Source organism: Abramis brama, assembly GCF_963993115.1.
Source record: "Abramis brama genome assembly, chromosome: 8".
NCBI lineage: Eukaryota > Metazoa > Chordata > Actinopteri > Cypriniformes > Leuciscidae > Abramis > Abramis brama.
In genome coordinates, this window is record NC_139970.1 from 3,456,003 (window position 1) to 3,477,302 (window position 21,300).

Here is a 21,300-nt window from a genome sequence, read left to right on the forward strand (position 1 = left end):
ATAGCACTGTTCAGTTTAATTTAAGAAATGATACACAACAAAGGCGTCTGTGAATCTGAGTTCAAGTATTAACCCCAGATCATCTGCACAGTGTTTTTAACAATCCCTCAGCCAGAACTATCACACAATGACACAATCGTGCTTCATCGACTCGAGCGACGCTGTTCGTGTTAATATACAATATAAATAAATTATCTCTTGTTCAAGAATGCAAGCTAGAACGAGGAATGCACGTGTAAGAATGAGAAGCACCAGAGCCTGAGAGCACGTGACTCACGCTGAATGCTGCGCATGCGCACTGACGTGACGAACAAACCACGCCCATCGCCAGACTTCAAACATCAAGACAAAACCGGAAATGGTACACAAGAAAATGAAAGTGTATGAACTCCACTCTAAAACATTTTGTTTTACAATCTCAAAAGAACGCGTATAATGTCGCAGTGTTTAAACGGTGTTATCTGAGGAAGTGGAGTCGAGCCTGTGGTGGATAAATCACGGCATGAGGAAAGACTGGACCGATGTAAACCTGACAGCCTCGCGCGATGTCTGCAATAACAAGAGCACTGACAGCCGCGGTCCTGCTTCACATGGGTGAGTGCGGCATTTATGATATATCATAAACCTGTGTGTGCTCTTCTGTTTAAGAGGAGGAACACTACAGTTATTGACATGTGGAGCATATGAAATCTGAAACAGTTATTCCATCTCAAATCAACAAATAATAATAATATACTTCCCATGCGGATTTCTTTTTATTGTTTGGTTAACTCTTGAAAATCAAAAAATGTAAGCTATTCTTTATTTTGCGTCCATTCTACTAGGAATGCAAATTATATATATTTGGAGCATTAAGTGTTCGTACAAAAGAACATACAAACTAAAACCAAGTGAGTTTTGTCGTGTTGACTGCCAGCACCTTTTCACATCTCACATTAATAATCATCATAAATGAGGCATCATTCGAAAGCTTAAACCCTTTAGTATTCATCACACTTAAACTTATAAAAATCGTTTAAAAAAGAAAATGGAGTAAAATAACTTGCTGTAAAGTAATGAATTTGAACTATTTCATTGGATGACAGAAACAGAAATGTTGTTTTAGTGTCATAAACTGAGATTTAATCTGTACTCTGTGCACGGTTAGATTTAGTTGTGTAATGTTTGATATGATTCACAGCCATTGATATGATTCACAGCCATCGTTCATCCACTTCTAGTAAACGAGCCATGAAATGTGTTTGTTTAAAGCCTGTGTTTTACACTGAGGCTTTAAAAGGGTGTTGTTTGATGAGTTTGCCAGGATGAGTGTGTGGTGGCACTGGCACGATAAGCAGCTTGAGTGGTGAAGACGACAGGAAACATGAAGAGAAGTGTAGAACAACACACACACACACACTCTCTGACACACTCATCCGGCCTTCACTTCTAACACAGATGGCAGTTCATGTGGCCTGTTTGTACAAAAGTGTGTGTGTACTTGCAGTATATTTATTTTCCCTTCAACTTCCTAGTTTTAGATGCACTTCTAATGGGGGGACTTGAATTTCACACGCCTTATTCGAATATGGGTTAACATTCAGTGAATTAATCAGGTTTTTTATTATCTTAATGGGGGATATGATGGATAATGGATGTAATGAATAACATCCCCTTGATTCTTCTCCAAAGAAATCCCTGATGGCTAGTGCTTCTGCCAGTCGATATCCCTATACTCACGGCCAAGGCCTGTTTCGTTCTTCACTTAGAGGGGAAAAGAAGTTTAGATGAATATATATGTGCTGGCTGCTATAACAATTTATTTATTTAATGTTTTATTTGTATAGGGACAGATACAATAAACATAGATAACACTGTGACAACAGCCATCCAATGTGTTTATCACAGTGCTTGTAGCTAATGCTAATTAACAACAGTAATGGTGTATCATAGTGCTTGTGACTAACACTTATTAACAACAGTAATACTAGCGATGAGAAACAGCGTCTTATTAGAGACATGTGGATGTGTTTGCTCACATTTATTCAGCACTTTATATTCAATTCAATTCAAATCACATTTATTTGTATAGCACAATACAATACACATCGTTTCAAAGCAGCTTTACAGAAAATGCATGAGTCCATATTACAATTTACAGTGATCTGTTATCAGAGGTGACTGTCTAAGTTATGTATTTCAGAAATGTACATATATACAAAATCACAGTTAGCTAAAAAAGTATTAATTTAAACACTGTAATAATTAAAGGCAGAAACACTGAGCTCACTGAAGTAATGAATAGGCCTACTTGTTTGTTAACAAATGATTAGAAACATTTAGAAAAATGTAGCATTGGTGCAACTCTATGCAATAGATTCCTTTAAAATCAGCAGCTTTACAGTATTAAACATGACAAACAGTGTCAGTGTCGCATCAGTTATGAAGCGGCTCATGTTTTGACTCGCGTCTGAACAGAAGAAATGCAGATTGACTCCTCAGAGGAGGCGGAGCCTCAGAGCCACACCCACCTATGACATCATCGCCACGGACCAATGGCAGCTCAGAGGTGTTTAACTTTGAAGTTTAGTTCACTTTGGAAAGCGGTTTCAAATTCCCGAGACGTCCCTGAATCCCGGCCGCTGTTCTGAAGCGCGCTCCACTTCATCAGATGGACTAGAGACTGAACAGAGTCTTGATTTTGACCGTTCCACTTCGCCTTTTCTTCCCCGTTACCTTCTGATCCATTATTTACATTTCATTCATTATTCTTATTTATTATTTACATTTTATTCCTTCTGAATTTGTTTGATGCGTCGTTCTATATGTCTATAGCTTGGGCTGTTAGAGGAAACATATCGCCTACAATTGCACAAACAAATAAGATATCAATGCTGTAAACCATGACTGAGCAACAAACATTCAGCGGTTAAATCTCTAAATAATTCATATGGTACTCTAGAGTTGTGTGTGTGGTGTGTGTGTGTGTGGTGTGTGTGTGGTGTGTGTGGTGTGTGTGTGGGGGTGGGGGTGAATTAAGATCTGAAGGAACGTCACTATGAACCAAACCTTTTACAATTGTGCCCAAAAAGGTCAATCTTGGTCTCATCAGACCACAAGACATGGTTTTGGAAGAGCAGATATTTGTTTTTGCCAAGTTTTTGGATGTTTTGTTCCGTCAGAACAGGCTTGCGTCTCACAGAGGATACGAGAGATAGTCGTCACATGTAGGGAGCAAACACACTCTCTGTAACTCTTTGTATTGTCGCTGTCGGCCTCTTAACAGACCCGCGTTCACTTGTTTATTGCCTTGGGAAATGTCGTAGCCTCACTTGAGCAATGCCTTTCAGCTCTGAGATGTTGTGTGATATGTTTAGTGAGCTCTTTGTGTCCATGGCTCTTGAAGTAGCATGAAGCTAAGAAGAATTCAGAGAAGTCTTACAGCAGCAGCGGAGGGCTTTATCTGAAGGGTTTCACATGAGCTTGATGATCAGCTCATCCTCAACACACACACACATAAACCGACTCCTGCTGTTACTTTACTTTATTATTACTTTGGATTTGTGGGTGAAATGTTACAAGGCCAAGTTCATGGTATGAAAAATGCTAGTTTTAGCTTTTATTTTATTTTATTTTAATTACATTTTATGATCAAGCATCTACTTTATCACTAGAAATAATTGAAGTAACCCGTTGTTATGCAATCATTTAAAAGTCCCCCAGTTAATTATTTTATCACCTCATTTAGTATGCGCGGTTCTATGAATATGCAAATGAGCCCCGCCTCCACTCACTCACTCAGCTCAGAGATCCACTGGTTGACGATCACACGTTGATCTGATTGGTTACAAGGTAGTTTGTGACGTCAGAAACACCAGCGATTTCAAAGCGTGTTTTTGAGACTGTCTTTGGTTCACTGCAGTTTTAAGGAGGAAATACTCAGCAATGCTGTCGACTTATGAATTTACACATGGTTTGTCTTAAAGCATATTAAAAACACCACTTAGATACATAAACAACATTAAAAGCTGGATTTCTTCACCATAGGGGGACTTTAAGACATTTCTCCTTATGTAGAACCTTTTTGGCATGAAATGTCCTTTAAACTTGAGCCAGGAACCCAGTGTAGAATTGAAAACTTGAGTATTTTATAACTTTATCTAAATATTTTTTCCCCTTCTGAAGCATTATGCATGGACGTCCCTGCCCCGGTACATCTGGTCCTGTCTTCCCAGTACTTCGTCCACTTACTGTCCTGGGAAAAGGGTCCCGGATCTCCTGATGGCGTCCAGTTCTCCGTCAAAATACAGACACTCAGGTATAATCTGACTTTCACACACACAGCACAGCAGAGCATCATACACACTAGCCAATCGTCTTAATTAGACACTGTTGGAAGTAAGTGACTGTATAAAAGTATTAATTATTTCTGCATAACAATAAATCTGATTAAAAGATGTCCTTTATGGTGTACGCACAAGCAGTAAATGAGAAACAGGCTCTGAAACATGGTTGTGTGTTTAGTCATATGAAAAAATGTTTACTGGATTTTAATTGGTTGTGAAAGTGTGTGTGAATGAGTGAGCGAGCGCTGGGAGGAGAGAGAGGTGAGGTCATGTGGAAAGCTGTTATATGGAGATGATTGGGCATTTCCCTGAAGTTCCCCAATTACACAGGACATGGAGATTTATTGCAATCCCAGTCCTTGAGCCTGAGGTTGCAGTCATCAGTCACTGTGAATGAAAAGCGCATGAGAGAGAAAACAGGCTAAGTCATGTGGAATGACTGACACTCTTAAAAATAAATCTTCCAAAAGGGTTTTTCCACAACAATGCCATACAAAAACAACGATGTTTGGTTCCCCAAAGAACCTTTCATTGGTCAGATCTTTAAAGAATAATTTTCTTTCATCTAAAGATCCTTTCTTCATTAGTGACTCCGTGAATGATTCTTCATGGAACCATCGATGCCAATAAAGAGCCTTTATTTTTAAGAGTGTAGTTGCGACTGTAAATCATACACATGCTGGTTATTAGCACCTGTAACAGTTATTAATAAAGGCCCTTTCACATACGGCTGGGAATCCATTCCTTAAAGAATCGATTAGAGAGTCGTTTCCAAAGTGTGGAACTGATTTCATGAAGGGGAATCGACTCCTCATTTAGAATCTGTTTCATTTCAACAAAGCACATTATTAACTCGCCTCACGCTAGTAGTGATTAGAAGTCCGATTCATTTCCACCTAAAGGTTCTTTCGGCTAGTTCCTTTCAGTGAACCAGATCAAAAAACGATTTAAAGGTTATTTTTTGGCTATGTTGTCCACAATTTAGAGCACTGCACGGATTTGGATGAGATAATAGATCATGACATAATCGAGGGTCTAGATCTTATTCCCATTTCAAATAAAATGCTAGTTTTTTTTTAACCTTTCTTTCTAATAGCTGATGATAATTCTGAAAGAAAGCATGTTGAGAGCATAGATTACAGTAAAAACACAACTTCCACATGCATGTGATTGACAGATAAACCACACACTCTTATATCAGTGCTGTTGTTAATGTTCTGGATATTTTATTTTAGTGTCCAGTTTAATTCAGTGCAAAGCATACAGTTAAAGTAAACTGTACATTCATACATTCAACTCATATGTGCACATGTATTTTAGACACTCATATCTGATTCCATCCTTGCAATAACTGCATGTCCATGAATAAGCGTTTTTCTTTAGGGTTTACTGCTGGGTTATGAGCTATGACCCATTTCAGGAACAATGCAGCCAAAATTACAATTTAAAATCAATCAGAGTTGTAGAAATGTATGCGGAGGCATGAGAAGGCAACTCTCCACGACCTTAAAGGAGAACTCCGGTCAATTTTAACATTGAGCTCATTTTTTTGTACATTTGGAGTGCTGTAAATACAGAGAACAACGACAAAAATCGGTGTTGCCTACACCGTGTTACCCTCTTTTTAAAATGTGCACCCTGTTGACTTCAATGGGGCAAGTTTTAAACCTGCTTTTAGCCTCTTAACATCCTTGATGTGTCATTACAAGTGCACAGCCAATGTTATTATACAAATATTTTTATTGATTTTTCCATTTTCCACAAACACAATACACAGAACCATGAACAACATTAATTCTGGATCTACATACTTATTCACACATCAACATACACACCCCTGCAGCAAAAAAAAAAAAAAAAGAAAAAAAAGGGGGGGAGGGGAGAGGAGGGTGCACAGCCAATGTGAGTGATTCCTTCAGAGTGAACACGGTGAATCTGACTGCAGTAGATGTGAAAGATATGAATAAAAGTGATGTTAGGATGAGGATAAGGATAACACGTGAGGATAACATGGTGTAGGCAACACCGATTTTTGTCGTTGTTCTCTGTACTCACAGCACTCCAAATTTACAAAAAAATTAGCTCAATGTTAAAATTAACCGGAGTTCTCCTTTAATCCTGTAGCCATGGCGAGATTAGGATCCTGCAATCGAAAACAACAGTGAGGACTCGAACAGCCCTAGTTTCACACCGAAGATGATTTTGAACAGATAGTGTCACTGGTGAGAACATTCACCCTTCGACAAACCAGTGTTTCGTCCCGTCGGTGAGTGTGTTGATTATGTCTGGATGGACGCTTGTTCTAACTGTGAATGTGTTTGTGTTGCAGTGGGACAGAAGTGGTGGTGAAGGAGTGTGAGAATGTGACGTCTCCTCTGCGATGTAATCTCACAGAAGCCTTATCCAATGCGGAGGAAACCTATTACGTCAATGTGTTCGCTTCTCTGGGCAATCACACCTCGTATTCCCACTGCGACCCATTCCAGCCCTTTCTGAACAGTAAGAGGCTGATTTCTATCTACATGAACCACGAAACATGGCCACTGCACACAGCAGCGATTGTGTTGACAATCCTATGGTATCCATCTTATTTTTAATGTGAGAGCAGAGCAGCCATTCGTAAATTAAGCGTGTCCAGGCTTTCAAAGGTGAGGAACTTAAATACACAGTGATAATGAGGAGATGACGAACAGGTGTGATGAGCTGATGAGTGTCCATGGCAACTGATGAGTGGCGGGAAAATCAAACAAAGGAACATGTGATGAATGAAAACAAACTGTAAGTCCATGAAAGTGAAACTAAAGATGAATAAGTCCAGATAACTGTGACAGCATCTACTCAATCTTTTGATCAAAATATACTTAAAACTATAATTAAGTAATCTAAGTATACTTATATTGTAGGTTTAATCTTTTGATTGAGAAGCGTATTAAATACTTTTTCACAGTTTTATAAACTTACATTGTTTGAACATATTGATTTATAAAGAAAACGTTCATAATTCTGAGTATCTGAATTTTTGTGTAGTCCACTGCTAATGTACATAGGAAGTGGACTACACTGTACATTTAAGTACAGTTAAAGGTATATTTCAAGTATAAAAATTAAATAAAAAATAAATAAAAAATAATACCTAAATAGGAAGTGTAATTATAGTTCACTATATATGATTTTACACTGATGTTAAGTTTACCTAAAGAAAACGTTCATGTATAAAACTACTAAACTAGTTGTTTACTGAGAGTATACTTCAGTGTACTTTCATAAACTAAAACATTTGCTACATGTAAATGTGCATTGTGTAATATTTAGGAGGATCTGTTGACAGAAATGCAATATCATATACATAACTATGTTTTTAGTGGTGCGTAAAAACCTTACATAATAACCCGTCATGTTTTTATTACCTTAGAATGAGGCATTTCTCTCTACACACACCGCGGGTCTCATCAACATGTTTCTACGGTGGCCCTGAACGGATAAACGCGTTTCGTCACTGTGTTGTTCTTCATGCAAAGAAGCTATAGCTAAAGTCAGCGAATAAAACACCGTCTCAGACAACGACATCACTTCCTGTCGGCCACCGTAACTTCTGTTGGGTGCAATTCACAACCTCACCACTAGATGCCGTTAAAACTTACACACTGCACCTTTAACTAGTAAACTCTCAGTATACCGATAAGTTCACTTGTAGTATATTTGCATACACAAGGAATGTAGTTGTGAAGTTGTTGTGCACTCAAAGATTACTTTTATACACTAAAAAGTAGCATTGAAACAGTACACTGACAAGTATACTTTAAAATATACTTGAACTTTCCTTAAGAATACTTGAAGTTTGCTAATAGTTTGTGAGGGTAGCAGTGCTGTATAATGTGTGTAATGAGTTGTTTCTGTGTTCTCCTGAAGCTACGATGGAGGCGCCGCTGCTGTCCGTCGCCACGTGTAATCGCACGCTCTGCGCGACTCTCAGAGCTCCTACTGAGAAACTGCACGACGTTTACGAGTTACCCAGGTTTTACTATATACTGGTGATCAGCAGTGAAGATGGAGCAAAGGTGAGAGGACAGCTGAGCACTTTACATGCTGCATCTTTAATACTGTATACTGTATACTTTTATACAGTATATACTTGCTCATTCGACCACACTTTACGGGCACTTCTTCAACATTATCCAGGCACGTATTCTGGGAGTTATTTGCTTTTCAGAGCGTATCAGACATGTGTATTATCACCTGATCAGCTCAATAGACATGAGCTAACAGTGCTGAAGGCGAGACACTACACTACAGCACTCATCAAACTATCTTGGGTTATTGTGTAGGATATTTCACAACGAAAATCACTCCACATTGTACACTTTCAAGTATCTGCTAATGCCAAAGTTCAGTATCTTCCTAAAACAACAATATAAATATGATTCAGCTCATAAGTACATCTCATAACTGAAAATGAGTTTGTAGTGTCACCTTTGACTTGCTCATCAGTGTTTAATCAGTGTGTAAAACTGCTTAAAACAATATTTGTTGTACAAACAAACACAGTGTGCAAAAATTTCATTTGACAACTGTCATTAATATTAAAAAAATATGAGAAAGGAAAATATTGAGCGAGGAAGGGATGAAGGAGATGGAAATGAAAATGTGACTGATAACTTTATCTTATTAAATAAAAACATATGTGGGACATTTACAGTTGAAAAAAGATAATAAATCACAATATATGTGATTGCAGAACTTTGTAAATGTTTAAAATCGCAGTATGTTTTAGTGGCTGAAGAATCATGATAATATTATCTCGTTATTAGTTCATTTGACCTCACCTGAGGCCCGAACCATGATGTAGTTGAACAAACTCTGGGTTACAGGATTAGTTTGACCAGTCCAGTCAGGCTTTGAGTTCATGGAGTGTGAGCACATGAAAGTGTGACATCATCGGTGAACAGCCAATCATATGCCTGGAAACTGTGATTCACTTCTCGCAAAAGCGTCGGCAAGATTCACTTCTCTCTTCTGCCGAGAATTAAGAGATTGAAGAATATGGAGTATATTAATGCATTTACTCAGCCAGGAAATATCTTACTATATCAGTGCAAGGGAAAGTCATGAAGTAAGTTTATATAGTTGATAATATATATAGGTATACAGAGACTCACATGTAGTCATTTATAAAGCTTTATCTACCGATTCACAATCTTATTTATATTACCTGTATATATTTATGTTCATTTGAACTAAATGCTTAATAATAATAATTGTTCAACTAAACTTAATGGATTACGGGTATCTTAATTATATAAATCTTTGTGGTATCGGCCCAGCTCTCCCTTCTTTTCCTCTGTTCTTCCCTGTCTGTCGGTCCTCTGAAGTTCCATTAGATCATTTTATCAACTCTCTCGGTCAATGTCATTCAGCAAAAGAACAAATCTCTAGTCACGTCATGTTGTTCATATGAGTGGAAAAGCCAAATTCCCTGAAAACATCCACCAATGCAGTCTTTGACCATATTCTGAATGACTCGTCTCTCTGCGTTTCTAATACAAATGTTTGCTACAGTCTTTGTTCTAATGATTTGTTATATATCTTAAAGTTAAAGGGAAAAAAGGCTTAAAATATAATACTTGGAATAATTTAGCAAACATCTTAAAGCTGACTGTTCCTCCATCACTAAACGAGTTTAGGTTACATTTAACCGATTATGTGTTTTATCCTTTGGTAAACTGGCGTTGTGGTCCTTGATTGTGTTTTGATGTGTATTTGTATGTTTATGTTTTTGCAGCTGCTTTCTTGGCCAAGTCACTCTAGTAAAAGATCTGGATTTTTTATTTATAACTGAAACGTGGCTTTCTGCTGGGGATTTAAGTCTGACTGGTCGAGGTGGAGGATTGGCCTCCATCTACAAGGACGCTTTCTCTTGCCGTAATATTGTGTTGAAGGAGTATAACAGCTTTGAACTACAGCTGTTTACGCTAGAACTTAACGAGCCTCTTTTGATTGCAGTAATATATCGTCCTCCTAAATACAACAAGGAGTTTTTAACTGACTTTGCGGACTTCCTGGGAGAGTTTATTCCGAAATATGATAAACTTTTGATTTTAGGAGATTTTAATGTTCATATTTGCTGTGCTGACGACCTGCTAGCTAAGGAATTTTCTAATTTATTAAATGCCTTTGATTTGGCTCTTCAAGTCAACACTCCCACTCATCATCATGGACATACACTTGACTTAGTGTTATCTCATGGTTTTTCCCTCTGTAATCTTGAGGTGTGTGAGAATGGTTTTTCTGATCATAAGTCCATTTTGTTTTCTATTCCTTTAGGTTTGATGCACCTAAATCTATTAATCACGCTTGCCGCTCTCGGGTTATTACGAATGCTACCAAAAATGCCTTTTCTTTAGCTTTCCATGATGTTACTCTACCAATGGAAGACTGTCTTGGTAATATGAGTGCTGAAGAGCTGTTGTCTATGTTTAATTCTATATGTGAAAACGTCTTAGACACAGTTGCACCACTCAAGGTAAAAAATTTTAAACCAAGAATTGAACCCTGGCGAGATGATACAATACGCTCTCTTAGGCAGATTTGTAGGAGAGCGGAGCGTAAATGGAAAAGAGACAAACTTCAGGTCTCGTTTGAAATGTTTAGAGATTCGTTATCTCAATATCAGAAATCGCTAAAAGTAGCCAAATCAAGGTATTTTACTGAAATTATTAATAAGAACTGTCATAGACCCAAAATTCTTTTTAAAATTATTAACGCCACTATCAACCCCTCGGTCTGCTCTCTTGCGGATGTGTCTTCATCTATGTGTGAGGACTTTTTAAAGTTTTTTGTTAGTAAGATAAATGATCTAAGATTAGGAATTATTCCATCTCCTTCTGATCCCTCAATTCACAATAGCTGTACGGCTGTTTTTAGCCGATTTAACCATATTACTGACACTCAGCTTCAAGAAATAGTAGAGCACCTTAGGCCTTCAGGCTCTTCTGCTGATGTTATTCCTCCATTTTTTCTCAAACAAGTATTTGATGATGTTCGTTCTTTTCTTCTGGTCATGTTAAATCGTTGCTTAGAAACTGGTATTATACCTGAACCGCTTAAACATGCATCAGTCTACCCCTTACTTAAAAAACAAAACCTGGACCCCACAATGTTAGCCAATTTTAGACCAATCTCCAATTTTTCATTTATGACTAAAATTTTGGAGAAAATAGTCCTCCAACAATTACAAAGCTTCTTAACTGATAATGCGATTTTTGAAACTTTTCAATCTGGGTTTAGAAAACATCACTCGACAGAGACTACATTGCTTAAGGTTTTTAATGATGTACTAATAACCTGTGACTCTGGCGACTATGCAGTTCTTGTGCTTTTAGATCTAACTGCTGCATTTGATACAGTAGATCACTCTGTACTTATTGCCCGATTGGAACAGTGTGCAGGCATTACTGGCAGTGCACTGGACTGGTTTATATCTTATTTTACAAACAGAAGCTTCTCAGTGAAGATTGGGGAATATTCCTCTAGTAAGGCTGTGTTATCATGTGGGGTTCCTCAAGGGTCTATTTTGGCCCCCATTCTCTTTTCTTTATACATGCTTCCACTGGGTTCTATTATTAGAAAACACGGGTTGTCATTCCATTTTTATGCGGATGACACTCAAATTTATCTGCCCTTAAAACGCTCTTCAGATGATCTGGAAACTCTTATGGCCTGTTTGACCGAAGTAAAGACTTGGTTGTCTTCAAATTTTCTGAATTTTAATGAGAGCAAAACGGAAATTATTTTATTTAGACCCTCTGACTTTTCCACCATTCCTAAAGTAAATTTTGGTGGTTTGTCTTCTTGTGTGAAGCCGTGGGTGAGAAATTTGGGTGTAGTATTTGATGAAACTTTGAAATTTGAGAGGCAAATAAATTTAGTTGTGAAATCCTGCTTTTTTCAGCTAAGACTATTATCAAAAGTAAAGACATTTCTTTCCTTTAAAAATTTTGAAAAAGTAATACACGTATTTATTTCTTCAAGGTTGGATTACTGCAACTCTCTCTACGTTGGGATTAGTCACTCAACAATGTCACGATTACAGTTAGTACAAAATGCGGCAGCTAGACTTCTGACGGGTGCAAAAAAACGTAGTCATATCACGCCAATTTTACGTTCTTTACACTGGTTGCCAGTGCATTATAGAGTGGAGTTTAAACTTTTACTTTTTGTTTACAAATCTTTAAATGGTCTGGCTCCACCCTACTTGTCTGCTCTATTGACCGAGCATCATCCAACTAGATCGCTTCGGTCATCAAATCAGAGACTCCTGTCTATCCCGAAGTCAAAATTGAAGGGTAGGGGGGACCGTGCCTTTTCCATAGTTGCCCCTAGATTATGGAATGACTTGCCCATTTCAATTAGAGTGGCCTCATCGTTATTTGTTTTCAAATCCAAGTTAAAAACATATTTGTTTGATAAGGCATTTAACATATGGTGACGCACCATTCCATTGTATCTCACTATTATTTTAAATTGGTGAAGCACTTATTTTATGATATTTTATTCAAATCTATATTTGTACTGTCGTTTTATTGTTGTTAGTTTGTATGATTTTTTTTATTAATTACTGTAAAGCACATTGGACAATGTAAATTGTATTTAATTGTGCTATATAAATAAATTGCCATTGCCATTGCCATAAAAGAGATTTTAATCTCAATGAGTTTTTAACCTGGTTAAATGAACGACTTCTCACTAGGGCTGTACTCAACCAAAGAAAATCTTGGTCGACTGAAGTCCTGAAGTTTTCGACTAAAAATCGACTAAAATCGACTAAAAATGACGTTAGAAAAAAATCGTTAAATTAATTAGCTGCGCACTGTGCGCAGTACTTGGTAGCCTTGTTGTCCGCCTAAATGAATTATAAATAAACATAAAAAACTAGTAGGCTATTTGCAGTATTAAATCGTTTTTGACGTAATTAATTTGCACTAAAATGAGTCTGACACACGAGTCTGTCGGCTCTGACAGCGCTGCATCACGTGCACCTGCGCAATATCATAGCCTATGATTTCCGAAAATAGTACTATGTTGTCAACTAGTGATATCATGACAAGAACTTTTGAGGAATATGCAACATAATTTAGACAATTGTTTCTGTCATATGTATTTTAATAACTGACAGACACTATAATTTCAGCCGCTCTGTGCAGCTCGCACAGAGTGAGGCTGAACCTATTTTTTACAGTCTATGGGCTGAACATAGGAGCTCAGCTTCGCGGCTGAGACACGAATAGACTATTAACTTAAAGCTTTTACTCTTAAACACAAAAGGCACGTCCACTTTAATAAAAAAATATTTATTAAACAAACCAGATCAAGTAATATTCAGCAAACCTTCTAGTAGCCTACTTTCTTCAATCTGTCTCTCTTCTCCGGTGAGTTGGGCTAATCCAAAAGAAGTGAAAACAAGGGGGGTGTTCTGAAGACAGACTGTTACCTGTGAAACAGGGATGCTCTGAAAACACCCCCATTAGCAATTAGTGCTTTCCACCTGATGAAATGAACGCGACAAAACTAATGAAATGAACGCGGCAAAAAATCGACCAATCAGAATTTTGGTCGAGCCAGAACGTATCGACCAAATAATCGACTAATCGACTGGGAGATTACAGCCCTACTTCTCACGGCTCTTTTTAACATTATTTGATATGTTATGTGTTGTAATTGCTGCTGTTTGTGTTGACTGGTAGTTTGAGATGGAGACTGAAGGGTTGAGGACCGTTCCCCTTGATGGTCTGGCCCCTGGCCGAAGGTACTGTGTGAATGTCAGGATCAAGGATCGCAGAACACCACACAGAGATCCAGTGTGTGCCGACGTCCCTCACACCACTGATGTCTCAGGTATTCAGTTTTCTCCAGACTCTAACCCTATTAGACTGATCCTGCAGATTCAATATAATGGCCAAGTAAAGTGCATCAGATAATCATGTCCTCGACAGCTGCTTCTAAACTGAAAGTTGTTGTATTGGATGAATTGCATGAGACTGTCACCCAAACCCAGCTGTGATTCGTGAAGCTGCAGCCCAGTTGTTCAAACAGTTTAATCTGGATTAGAGTGATCTGGATTTGGAAATCCCATGTTTTGCAATCCAGGATCCGGGAATCCATCTTAGTTTTGTGCTGGTTTTTCAAAGCGTCATTGGATTGGATCACCTTGATCCTGATATTACCAGATCTGGATTTCCAGTGGGACTTAATAGTACAAAGCTTTATATAGAAACAACAGGCAGAACAACCGTCAGCGTCGGGTCACTTGAGAGGAAACTGCACAATACAATGATACAAACACCTTCCCCCTCATCTGACCCACGACAAATGAATAAAAATATGTATTCAATGAGGGTTGCAGTTGTTAGAAGCTACTGGTTCATCTCTGATGATTGTGTTGTCATAATACACAGTGATAAATGACAGTTGAAATCAAACATATTATTTTTGACAACTGTTTGGGGATCATTTTATGGGAGGGGGAAAATCTACATGTATTATTCTAGGCTTAACAGATCCTTAGCTACTTTATCACTGTAATTGCTGATTAAATCAAGCACAAAATATAAATGTGTGTATATGTATATACAGTATGTGTCAGGCAAAAACAAGAAGGAAGAATCTAAACGCAGCAACATTATTTATTAATAACAAAAAACAAAGAGAATCCAAACAGTAGCAAAGGTGTGGCAGTGCAAACACTGAAGAAGCTGATGCTGTACATACACAGTGAAAGATAGTCAACAGAACAGGGAACAGGTGTGAAGCTATGGCTATGGTAACCATGGCAACTGAGAATGAATGAGAACTAATGCTGCGTTCACACCAAATGCGAATAGAGCGTCTGGCGCAAGTGATTTCAATGTTAAGTTAATGTAAAGACGCGCTTACGCGCGTCTGGAGGTCCTGTGGCGCGAAGGAGGCATTTAGCGCGGCGTGGTGGACACGCAAATGATTTTATTTGGTGTTTTTTGTGCATTCACGCGTTTGGCACGAATTCGCGTCTGACGCCCGGGTTGAAAAATCTGAACTTTGGCGTCTGTTCGCGCCGCGTTCACCAATCAGGAGCCGGCTTGCTGCTGTCACGTGGTGAAGTGACGGGATAAACTCCCGCCCGGAGTCACTCATTCAAAATGGAGTATAGCAGAATATAATATTCAATATAGCAGTTAACTGAGTATCACTAGAAAGTGAGTGTAGTGAGTATCACTAGAAAGAGCACAACAGTGGTATCCGTACCACAGTTTGAAAAACATGGATAGTTTTTCAATATTTAATATACTGTATTTAAAATTTCATATACAATTTCTAACCGAAGACCAAAACTAAAACACAAAGAAACTAGTGATGTACTAAATACTAAAAATGGAAAAGTTTTTCCTTCACATTTTTCACGTACAGATGACAGCGTTGTCACAATGATCTCCATTCATACGGATCCAGGAAAACGACTAAAATCGCTGTATTCTGCTGCTAGGCCAGTAGATGGCGATGTCACTTTGTAAAGAAAAAACACGCGTCTAGTGACTGAACACATAATACGCATGATGTGACTGTTTTTACAAATTTACTTTTTTGTTGTTTACACGGACACAATAACAATATCGTTTTCAAACACGTGCACTTTTAATCCCGTTTTCAAAAGTTTGTGTTTTCAGGCCCCCAAACGCAGTTGTCGTGTAAATGAACGGACAAAACGCATAAAAAGTTTCAGGTTTACTTGAAAACAGAGTCGTTAATAGTGACAACATGATGCAAACATTGTAAGATTTATCTGAAATCCACCCTTATACTAGGATCAGGATAATCCAGAATTTTTTGGATCATTTTACAAAAACATTTTGATCCAGATCAAAACCAAGATTGGATTTCGTCATCTAATCCGATTTCAGAATCCTTTTATCTTCTTCTTTTGAACAACTGGGTCTAAGTCGGTATCTATTTACAGTGGTTAAGAGGTGCTGCTAATTCTCACACTGATGAAACATACTGCGAAAATGTTTATCACAAAAATACAAGATAAACCAAACCAGGGAAACGGGGAGTAACTGAGCTCTGGTTTGGACCCAGCAGTGGAGTCGAGTGTGAAAGCACTGAGTGGTTTACTTGCTGAAATACTGTTCGGTGAATGTGCGCTGAAGTCCAGTGTTGTGTGTGTGTGTTTCTGAAGCCCAGTGTTGTGTGTGTGTTTCTGAAGTCCAGTGTTGTGTGTGTGTTTCTGAAGTCCAGTGTTGTGTGTGTGTGTGTTTCTGAAGTCCAGTGTTGTGTGTGTTTCAGATGCAGTGATCTCTGTCGTCCAGTGTTGTGTGTGTGTGTTGTGTGTGTGTTCCTGAAGTCCAGTGTTGTGTGTGTGTGTGTGTGTTTCAGATGCAGTGATCTCTGTCGTCCAGTGTTGTGTGTGTGTTTCAGATGCAGTGATCTCTGTCGTCCAGTGTTGTGTGTGTGTTTCAGATGCAGTGATCTCTGTCGTCCAGTGTTGTGTGTGTGTTTCAGATGCAGTGATCTCTGTCGTCCAGTGTTGTGTGTGTGTTTCAGATGCAGTGATCTCTGTCGTCCAGTGTTGTGTGTGTGTTCCTGAAGTCCAGTGTTGTGTGTGTGTGTGTGTGTGTTCCTGAAGTCCAGTGTTATGTGTGTGTTTCTGAAGTCCAGTGTTGTGTGTTTGTGTTTCTGAAGTCCAGTGTTGTGTGTGTTTCAGATGCAGTGATCTCTGTCGTCCAGTGTTGTGTGTGTGTTGTGTGTGTGTTTCTGAAGTCCAGTGTTGTGTGTGTGTTTCAGATGCAGTGATCTCTGTCGTCCAGTGTTGTGTGTGTGTTCCTGAAGTCCAGTGTTGTGTGTGTGTTTCTGAAGTCCAGTGTTGTGTGTGTGTTTCAGATGCAGTGATCTCTGTCGTCCAGTGTCTGCTGACGCTGCTGTTACTGATGTGTGTGTGTGTGTGTGTGTGTGTTTCAGATGCAGTGATCTCTGTCGTCCTGTGTCTGCTGATACTGCTGTTACTGATGTGTGTGTGTGTGTGTGTGTGTGTGTTTCAGATGCCGTGATCTCTGTCGTCCTGTGTCTGCTGATACTGCTGTTACTGATGTGTGTGTGTGTGTGTGTGTGTGTGTGTGTTTCAGATGCAGTGATCTCTGTCGTCCAGTGTCTGCTGATACTGCTGTTACTGATGTGTGTGTGTGTGTGTGTGTGTGTGTTTCAGATGCAGTGATCTCTGTCGTCCTGTGTCTGCTGACGCTGCTGTTACTGATGTGTGTGTGTGTGTGTGTGTGTGTGTTTCAGATGCAGTGATCTCTGTCGTCCTGTGTCTGCTGATACTGCTGTTACTGATGTGTGTGTGTGTGTGTGTTTCAGATGCAGTGATCTCTGTCGTCCTGTGTCTGCTGATACTGCTGTTACTGATGTGTGTGTGTGTGTGTGTGTGTGTGTTTCAGATGCAGTGATCTCTGTCGTCCTGTGTCTGCTGACGCTGCTGTTACTGATGTGTTCTCCGAGACTGATCTCTCGCTTCTTCTGTCTGAAGCCGCCGCTTCCAGCTGTCCTGGTGAGAGCAACACACTCTACATGATGCAAGACATGTTAGATTTGATGAAGTGATGCAGGAGAGTAATATCTGGACTCGGATCGAAGGCCTGGATCTGTGTTCTCTGTCAGAATAAATCCCTTTTATATCTTTGCAGATCATATACATGCACAGATACATCACACGCGAAAGCAAAAGGAAAACATTAAAAAGCATCACATGACCTCTTTAAACGGATATTTTTTATTTTACTCTTTATTCTCTGACATAACGAACCAATATAAGAGAACAGTGACCACAGAACATATTCCAACATAAACCAGATACATGCATCATCAAAACACAGACGAACAACGACTACAGGAAATATAAACGGTTATTTTGATTACTCTTAATTAGAGTTATTAGAGTATTAGTAGACGGTTAGGGTTCAGGTTAGTAGAATAAGTTGATATGTAGTTACTTCTAGTCAGTAGCTAAAACTACTAGCCTAACTTAAAAACATTAATAAAGACAAGTAAACAGTCAGTAATAAAATAAGTACAAATAATCAAAATACAAGCAAAAGCAAAAATAAATACAATAGAGATACAAATGAAATAAGCTAGATGCTCGTTCAAGCGCAAGAAGAAGTGAAGGACCTCAGTTTAGCACTGTCTGACGCAGCTTTCTCAGAACCAGTCGAGGCCTTTAGCATCTTCTGAGCGTTTGTTCAAGTTTGTTCTCACAGCATTGCATTGTTAAAATTCATAAAAATGTTATCGGCCAACTGGCATTTGACACACCCTACTAATACTCTACTAATACTCTACCAATACCCTAATACTCTACTAATACTATAATAGTACTCCACTAATATTCTACTCGTACTCTACTAGTACTCTACTAATGCTCTACTAATACTCTACTAATACTCTACATACTATACTAATACTCTACCAATACCCTAATAATACTCCACTAATACTATAATAGTACTCCACTAATACTCTACTAGTACTCTACTAATACTCTACTAATAATCCACTAATACTCTACTAATGCTCTACTCATACTCTACTAACACTCCACTAATATTCTACTAATACTCTACTAATACTCTACTAATAATCCACTAATACTCTACTAGTACTCTACTAATACTCTACTAATAATCCACTAATACTCTACTAATGCTCTACTGATACTCTACTAACACTCCACTAATATTCTACTAATACTCCACCAATACTCTTCTAATACGTTACTAATGCTCTACTAATACGCTAATAATTAAACTAATGTAAACTAATGAACATTATTGTAAAGTGTTAGCATAACATCGCCTCATCAGCTCAACTTCTGTCATTTTGACCCTGTATAACGAATGCCTGTTGTTTTCCAGAGCTCGATCGAGAGCGGGAATAAAGTCCTTCTCTTCACTCCCGCTGAACTCATCAACACACTCTTTGAGGACAGAGACTCGGTCCAGAAGACGAAGAGCAGCGGCGAGGAGGAAGACGAGGAGGAGAGCGTGAAGTACGAGAGAGTAGTGGCACACTATCTGGACGCTCGAGGTTCCCCTCTGCTGGTTTGCCCAGTGTCCTCCAGCTGTGATTGGAGTGGCGATGTTCACGCGAGCCTCAGCTCCTCCACAGACGCTCAGAGTCTGATTGTGTTTGAGCCGACAGCTTCTCCTCAGGGAACGAGTCCTCCTCAGAGCTCCAGCATCGCTCTGCACACACACGAGGACGACGGAGAGAGCGCTGCGGATGTGAACCTGTTCTCAGTGACCATACCAGGAGTTTCTGCTGAACCTGAAGAAACCTGCAGTGTTATAGACGAGCTGCTGTTATATCCTCAGAACCAGTTACTGACCCATCCACAGTCACTGAACTCCACTGGGAAACACATTCCAGAGGAAGAAGAGGAAGACGACGATGAATGTTCAGGGTACTTGAGTCGAAATTAGATTCCTGGGAAATGAACTAAATCCTCTGCATTATATGAGAGCAGACGTGAGAATGTTGAAGGACACGCAAGCATATAAAGATGATTAATGTATTTTTATACTTTTTAAAGTGTTTTTTTTATTGTTCTTGTTTTTTTTAGTCTTGTTTTGAATATGCATTTCATTCTGATGGAGATGATGACGTACAAACATTATTCTTATTGCCGGATGAGGAACAGAAAGTGTTTATCTCAAACATAATTTCATATTCATTCATTTAGTCATTTTTCCAGTATTCTCGGATATGTTTAGGTCTCAAGGACCGTTCACACCATAGACAATAACTATAAAGTTTAAATAATTGTTCTAATTCTTTGAGAACTGCGGAGTTCACATCACAACTACAACTATAACAATAACTATAACAATAACTATAACTATAACTATAACAATAACTACATCTACAACTACAACAATAACAATAACTATAACTGTAACTATAACGACACCGGAATCACACAATTTCTTTACAGCTGATGAATGTTAGACAGTTTTCCTGTAGCTCAAACAGTGGAGCGCTGGCGCTCGCGACACCAAGGTCATGGGTTCGATTCCCAGGGAAAGCAAGTATGTGTTCTTGAAATGCACTGTAAGTCGCTTTGGATAAAAGCCTCTGCCAAATGCATAAATGTAAATGTAAAAACCATCAGAATCCATCCGAGTTTAAAAAGCACGTAGACGACAAAATGTGTTTTTATAGTTCTGGTTATTGGTGTGAACAGGTATTAAATCTTGTGCTGCCGTTCATTACGAACAAAGAAAGACATCCGTCTGTTGTTACTGATGATATTTTTAATATCAATTAAATCTTTTTTTTTATTGAACATATACATAGAGCAGATCTTTACTGTAACTGTAAACTGCTATACTGTGGAGTGTTCGGCATTATATCACACATTTCTGTACGGATGCTCTGAAACTGTGTGTATTGTGAAAGGCTATACAAATAAAAGTGACTTGTCTTGTGCACAGAAGTGGAACATTAAACACCTTTACCATGTATGATCTGTAAATCTGCTGAAATCAGGATCAGATCTCCTCCAACATCTGCAACACGAGCACAGATGCAGACAGAAGGACGTGTGTAAAGCAGTTCAGCTGCAGAATGAAGACCAACACGCAACAGGAGTTACACGTCTGACACACAACTCTAGACATTAATCTTCGTGCATCTTCTCCCCGGAGTGAGTGTGTGTGTGTGTGTGTGTGTGTGAGTGTGTGAGGGAAGCCGATCACATGGCAATGACTCATGCTCATGCTGCTTAACACATTTGACATTAACACACACTCGCTGTTGAGAGTTCATGAACATGGCATAATCAGTGACGATTCTCTGACCTCTGAATTAGTTCATGTTTTATTACTGACTTTTTTCTTGTCTTTAAAGATGTTTGAACTTAAAATAAGTTAGGCTTGTAGATTTTAGTCAAGAA

General features: G+C 38.7%; 2 protein-coding genes across 3 annotated transcripts in view; one reads left to right on the forward strand and one right to left on the reverse strand.

Annotated features, from left to right (window-relative positions):
- Positions 1-21,300, reverse strand: part of LOC311088076 (radial spoke head 10 homolog B-like) — a 304,215-nt gene that overhangs the window by 261,244 nt on the left and 21,671 nt on the right. The gene's annotated exons all lie outside the window — the stretch shown is intronic.
- On the forward strand, positions 332-20,869 carry crfb2 (cytokine receptor family member b2). 2 transcript variants are annotated; one of them, XM_084121699.1, is made up of 8 exons: positions 332-594; positions 4,165-4,297; positions 6,655-6,824; positions 8,235-8,383; positions 14,066-14,216; positions 17,557-17,604; positions 17,834-17,898; positions 19,262-20,869. In XM_084121699.1, the coding sequence occupies exons 1-8, from the start codon at positions 546-548 to the stop codon at positions 19,826-19,828; spliced, it is 1,332 nt and encodes a 443-aa protein (XP_083977825.1). In that variant the 5' UTR covers positions 332-545; the 3' UTR covers positions 19,829-20,869. The 2 variants fall into 2 exon arrangements, with proteins under 2 accessions (XP_083977825.1, XP_083977826.1); XM_084121700.1 differs by lacking the exon at positions 17,557-17,604 and having other exon boundaries at positions 17,789-17,898.

What these genes read in the sequence shown, in the direction of transcription:
- crfb2 (XM_084121699.1), top strand. Translation starts at nt 546, where the DNA reads ATGTCTGCAATAACAAGAGCACTGACAGCCGCGGTCCTGCTTCACATG. An exon ending in CGCGGTCCTGCTTCACATGG is followed by an intron (nt 595 to 4,164) that starts GTGAGTGCGGCA and finishes CCCCTTCTGAAG; the next exon opens with CATTATGCATGGACGTCCCT. An exon ending in GCAGTGAAGATGGAGCAAAG is followed by an intron (nt 8,384 to 14,065) that starts GTGAGAGGACAG and finishes GTTGACTGGTAG; the next exon opens with TTTGAGATGGAGACTGAAGG.